The sequence below is a fragment of the Nanorana parkeri genome, unplaced genomic scaffold (genome assembly GCF_000935625.1).
Source record: "Nanorana parkeri isolate BGI_ZX_2015 unplaced genomic scaffold, ASM93562v1 scaffold229, whole genome shotgun sequence".
Lineage (NCBI taxonomy): Eukaryota > Metazoa > Chordata > Amphibia > Anura > Dicroglossidae > Nanorana > Nanorana parkeri.
This window is the reverse complement of record NW_017306497.1, coordinates 1,060,374-1,065,807: the sequence shown is the minus strand read 5'-3', so window position 1 is coordinate 1,065,807 and position 5,434 is coordinate 1,060,374. Positions and strand designations below refer to the sequence as shown.

At 43.0% G+C, this 5,434-nt stretch overlaps 1 protein-coding gene across 1 annotated transcript in view; it reads left to right on the top strand.

The window, feature by feature from the left end:
• DDX10 (DEAD-box helicase 10) overlaps nt 1-5,434 on the top strand; it is a 227,916-nt gene that overhangs the window by 111,205 nt on the left and 111,277 nt on the right. Inside the window, exon 14 of the mRNA XM_018556243.1 lies at nt 2,296-2,421. Coding sequence (XP_018411745.1) covers nt 2,296-2,421 — 126 coding nt within the window. The remainder of the gene's footprint in view (nt 1-2,295; nt 2,422-5,434) is intronic.

The following is a 5,434-nucleotide window of genomic DNA, read 5'->3' as shown; positions in this document are numbered from 1 at the left end:
CTGACTGGCGGAACGGACGGGGGAGGGGTCGGGTAGAGCTGGCTCTGCCTCTAGGTAGGCAGAGCCAGCTGTCACTCACGCAGCTGGGCGGATCCCGTCATCTAAGTCGGGATCCGCTCCGGCTGCGGCGTCTCAGTATACCGCGAGCTGTTGCTCGCGGTATACTGAGCTTAGGGTAACGGGAGGACGCTAGTTTGTGTCCTCCCGTTACCCTAAGGAGAACTATGGGGAAAAACACTGACCCCATAGTTCTCCTTTAATTTAAAATATGCTGCCTGAGAGCAGACGCAAGATGCCCGTTATTGCCTCTTCCGCGCTCCTCCTCTTATATTTATTGTGTGGCTGGTGCCTGACTTTTTCTGACTTGAGGGCTAAGCACCAATTGCCACCCCTCTGTCCAATAAGAATGTCTTCAGGTACTGATGCAGTCTCACTAAACAATGGAATGATAGATTGTTGGGCTCATCTTTGCCTAATCTTTTTTGTCTTATTTCCAGATCCTATTAAGAACTTGAATAAAAAAAACTTTATGGCGCTCCATCTTTTTTTCTACTCCTAGAGGGGGAATTTATCAAAACTGGAGCAGAGAGAATCTGGAGCAGCTGTGCATGGCAACCAATCAGCCAGATTCTGCCTGCTCCAGTTTTGATAAATTCCCCTTATAGACTTTATCCCATAGATCTAGTTTGGAGAGAGCTCAGTGAGCTGTCTGGATCCAACAATTAAATGTTGAAACACAAGGTTGAAATACTAATGCAGAGTCCAGCACCCCACCACTCCTTTACTACAAATAGGTGACACTGGGGGAGTGTTTCTGTCAGTCCTTCCAGCACTCTGTATTTATCTAATTTTGGCAAGCTATGCTGCCTTTAGGCATATTTTGTGCACAGACCAGTAAATAGGAGTTGCACATATAATGTTGAAGCCGCCGTATAACATGATGATGCTGGTGAAACTAATGACTATGTAGACAAAGACAATACATTACACATAGCCAGTGAATATTATTGCTCCTTTTGAAATAGTTTTATCCTCTTCTTCTTTTTTTTTTTCTCATCACCCCTCTAGTCACATTCTTTCTTGTGCAACCTCCTACTTTTGCTCCGGAATATGGGGGTATTGCTGCAGGGGGTGCTATTTAAACCAGAGAACTGCCTACATTTTTTGCATAATCAGATTCAGAACTGTTCCAGAGATTAGGTAGACATGTAGGTTCACTGCATGCTAGGATAAAAGCTTGAGCCAGTAATGGACGGTTCCTGTTTAAATGCAAAATATTTTATTAGGTTGAAAACATATGCTAAAATCAATGCGAAACTGTCAACATAAAAGACTATTTTGACTTTCCTGAAGCTGGATTTTGACAGTGCTTACATTTTATACGATAATGGCCCAGAGGTGTGTTTTTAATCAGCTTTCGTAGAACTTTTTTTTGTCTGTTGCATCTGTTTTTGTACATATTTTTTATACAGTGCACTGACCCGGCACACTGTGAGCAGCCTGCAGCCACATCTTTTCCTATTACTGCATGTCTAAGCAGAGACATTACATTTGTCATCAGCACACCAGTCCTTTTAGGATAGCAAAAGCATCATTTATTGAAGTTTTTTTGTCATATGACCAACAAGAGCTTTCGGGACTGCACAGGGTCCCTTCATCAGGTTTTAGCATTGACCGAGCATTAATTTTGCTGACATTCGCGGGGCTATCCGCAGTCACTGCGAGCACCCCCCCACTACAAGGGACATATCGGTAAGGAGTGCGACAAGGATAGTACTTATTACATTTGTCATGGCACAAATTCTCTCTAGCAGCAAACATTCGAGTTTTATGTAAGTAAAGGACACCAAACCTAAACTCTAGCAAAAATATCTGCACTGGGGCTGTCCCAAATCTGGATTGCTTTTGCTCGAAAATGATGCTGTGGAGTGGTGGTAGCCCATCTGACTGACACTAGACCAGTAATGCACTTCTTGGGTTTTTGGACCACTGATGTGTCTTTCCACATTGTCATCTTTTTTGTCGTGAAGGACCCTCAGTTTATCAAAGAGATGACAGAGGTTCACAGACAACTGATGGCTAGTAAGGTTGGTGGAAGAGTGAGACCTCAAGAACGCACTTCACACTTTAAGGTCATCCCAAAATATTTTTTTCAATGGTAAAGATTTTGTAGTAGGAATAGAATGTTGAAATGCTTTTGTCTCTTTACTGTAGTCTGCAATATATTTTCAGCAGTTTAGAAAACGTGTGGCTTCATGAACTTACATACTGAAAATGTTCTCTTCTTTTTTCTAGGAAGAAGAAATGACCAAATCAAGACTTAGGAAGACAGAAAAATTGACCAAAGTAAAGGATGCCAAGAAAGCTCTAAAGAAGCAGTTCAAAGTGAACACAAAAATAGTTTTTGCAGATGATGGAGTGGTGAGTTCAGGCTGTTGGGTACTTGTATGTCTGCATTTTATGGATAGACCGCTGGAGGACGACGGTATATGGTAATCCTGGAGCTTGGGATATGGATCCCAAGGGCAGCAGGCTGAGTGGACCAGCTCAGATTTGTCCCAGTGTAAAGCCTAACTACTGGTTTGAGAAAACAGGGGTCATTTTTAAAGTTGTATGCCCCCCACAACCCTGGGCTGAGCCTGCTCAGTGCAAGGGGGAGGCGATTGGTCAGAATGGAGTTTCCCACCAAAAATATTTTTTTGCCTCCGTAAATGCCTTTTATAGGCAGGAGGGGGAAGTTTGTCAAGAGGTTTTTCTTTAGGTTCTTTGCTGGTTCAAACATGCATATACTGCTAGCTCTCATCTAATGTCTGTAGCCAGCTTAAGTTTCAGACATAAGTTCCTCCTGGAGGATTCAAGGACTTTACTAATTAACTGGAATATATAATCCCTCTAGTACAATGTTTTTCCTTGAGTACTTCCAATGTGTCATGTTTTGATCTGTAGGTCTAGTTTTGGCCTGTCCCTTACCACACCTATAACCACTTGGTGTAATGGTCAGTCTAACCAGTAAAGAGGTATGGCAGTGGGCAGGTTAGGCCCTGTTCACACCTGCGAATGGGGCCAATCACATGAGTCTCAAGAATTCCTCAGTGAGACTCATGCATTCTGCTGCAGGCAGGAAGTTCTGGACAATGTACCATACAATGACAGCTGCCACTGTGTGCAGCTGTTTGCAGCCTGTTATGTAATGGAACATACAGCGAATACCTACACCTGGACGCAGACTGTTTGCAGAGGAGTTTGTGAGATCTGTGCAATTGGGGGTGTGAATGGGGCCTTAGAACATGACCTTCCTAGTTATATTAGAACGTGACCTTCATATCTGAGTGCTGCAGTTGTTGGGACTCTAGAACAGTGTTGTTGAAATGGAGTTCTGAGAACCATTGTGGAGCAGTGTCAGTATATTTACCTCAAGGTTGTCAAAAAAGGCAAAAAGTTGCCTTTGCCTACAAACCTCCTATTCCTTGCAGCCAAGAAAGAAAGGTGCCATTTTAGCTTTCATTTGGATGAAGTTGCCATGATGCTGCACATGTTATCAGCTATGACACCAGCCACTTGAGGGCTTGAAAGTTGAGAGCGGAAACAAGCACACTGGCAGTTGCCTTAATAGTAGTTGTATTGGGAGACATTCAATTAGTGGTTAAAATTCCTCTAACAATCTTTCCCCCTCCCAATACTCAGCTTCCTCTTGCAACTTGCTCCCCCCGCTCTTTGTCTGCGGGAGCCCTCAGAAATAGCCCCGTACATCCAGGTATGGCAGAACATGGGACTTTCTTCACTTCCTTCTGGGATTCAGTGCCCAGTCCTGAGTGACAAGTCACCAGGCCTGAACACTATCACGTTAGCAAGGGGGCAAAGTCCACACCCTGTGCAAGCTCTAACACTGACCAACACAGAACGTTTCTTAGCAGGAGATACAGCTAGGAAACTAACACTTTCACAAGATGGCCAGCAAAACCAGCCTAAATTTTTGTCTTGGAGCAAATTTTAACAAGGAAGAGTAACACATTGCGATAAAGAAAACCTGCTTGTGTATATATAACTGTACTATTCTAATTCTAACCCTAAATAAATCATTTATCGCACAAATTATCAACAATAATATCTGCATTCTGACTCGCTGTTACAGGAGGCAGAGCGGGCGGATAGAGGAGGAGAGCTCGGTCTCCTTTGACAGCTGGCTCCTCCCCCGCAACTCTGGCTCTGCCTCCTGTGACAGCTCACAGCGGTCTCCGCCCCCCATACCGCTCTCCATCCTGATCTGTCACAGGTGGCTGAGCGGGGCAGGAGAAGAGCTCGGCCTCCTTTGACAGATCAGGATTGGGGACGATGACAGCGCTCTTCTCCCCGCCCCACTCGGCCTTCTGACAGGTTCTCTCCTCCTAGCTGGATGCTGTGCTGTGTCAGAGCTGTTGTAGAGCAGTGCCCACCTGGGAAGAGAGTAACGAAAAATGCATCGCAATTTCGTTGGTATAGTCGGCATTTTGCCCAAAGTGCCATTTTTAGCCAAAATTTCGATGCATCCCTACTAAATATATCATTTAGGCAGTAGCTCTGCACTGACACCTCTTCACATTAAAAAGCTTGCATGTATTTTAAGCAATTCAGCTCAGTACAGCTTAATTCAACCCCCTTTGCTGAATTGGCCCTGTTGTTCAGAAATACACCACCAAGCACCTCTGTTTAAAGCCCACATTCCTTGCCTTAACATAACTTAATGTTGATATTTCAGAATAGATCCCCCTTGCACAGACCACAAATTAATCTGGGCATTTAGTTAAAGATATGAGCTAAATTACCTATTAGCAGTCCTCCCAGCTTCAAAAACCGAGACAACTGTTAGATTGTTTGCAGATCTAAAAAGCTCTTCCGGTGGAAACTATTGAAAGGTTTTTGTATTCATCGGAGTTCCTATTAATCCTATGTCTTGTTGTCGTCATCTACTTTTAAAATGTCACAGATCTTTCTTGAGTGTTTCATGAAAGAATGTGAATATATTCCTTGCCTTGTCCATTTCAATGACAGTTTGATGTCTGTGTTATACTAGCTTTAATAGCTGTTATATAAAGCCATTAACATGGAATTCTAGTAGTGCTTTTTGTTTGTTAAAGCAAGAATGTGCATTGGTTTTTTTTCTAATTCGCAGAAATCCATGAGAAAGTATTTATACTTCAAAGCTTTATTTTTGAAAAATGGTTCTAAGTGTTAATATCAAACTATTGTAACATGCCCATGGCTGTGTGTCTGGAAGCCAGAAGAGATAAAAATGTAATAGAATTGGCCCCAAACCAAAAACATTTTATTGCTCTGTACAAGGCAGATGGGTTTGCTAATGCAACGAGGTTTGCAGAAAGGTAATAGCTTTTCCCAGGGGGAGAGTCTGGTATCTCAAGTTTTACTTTACTTTATAAAAAAAAAAAAAAAAGTGAAG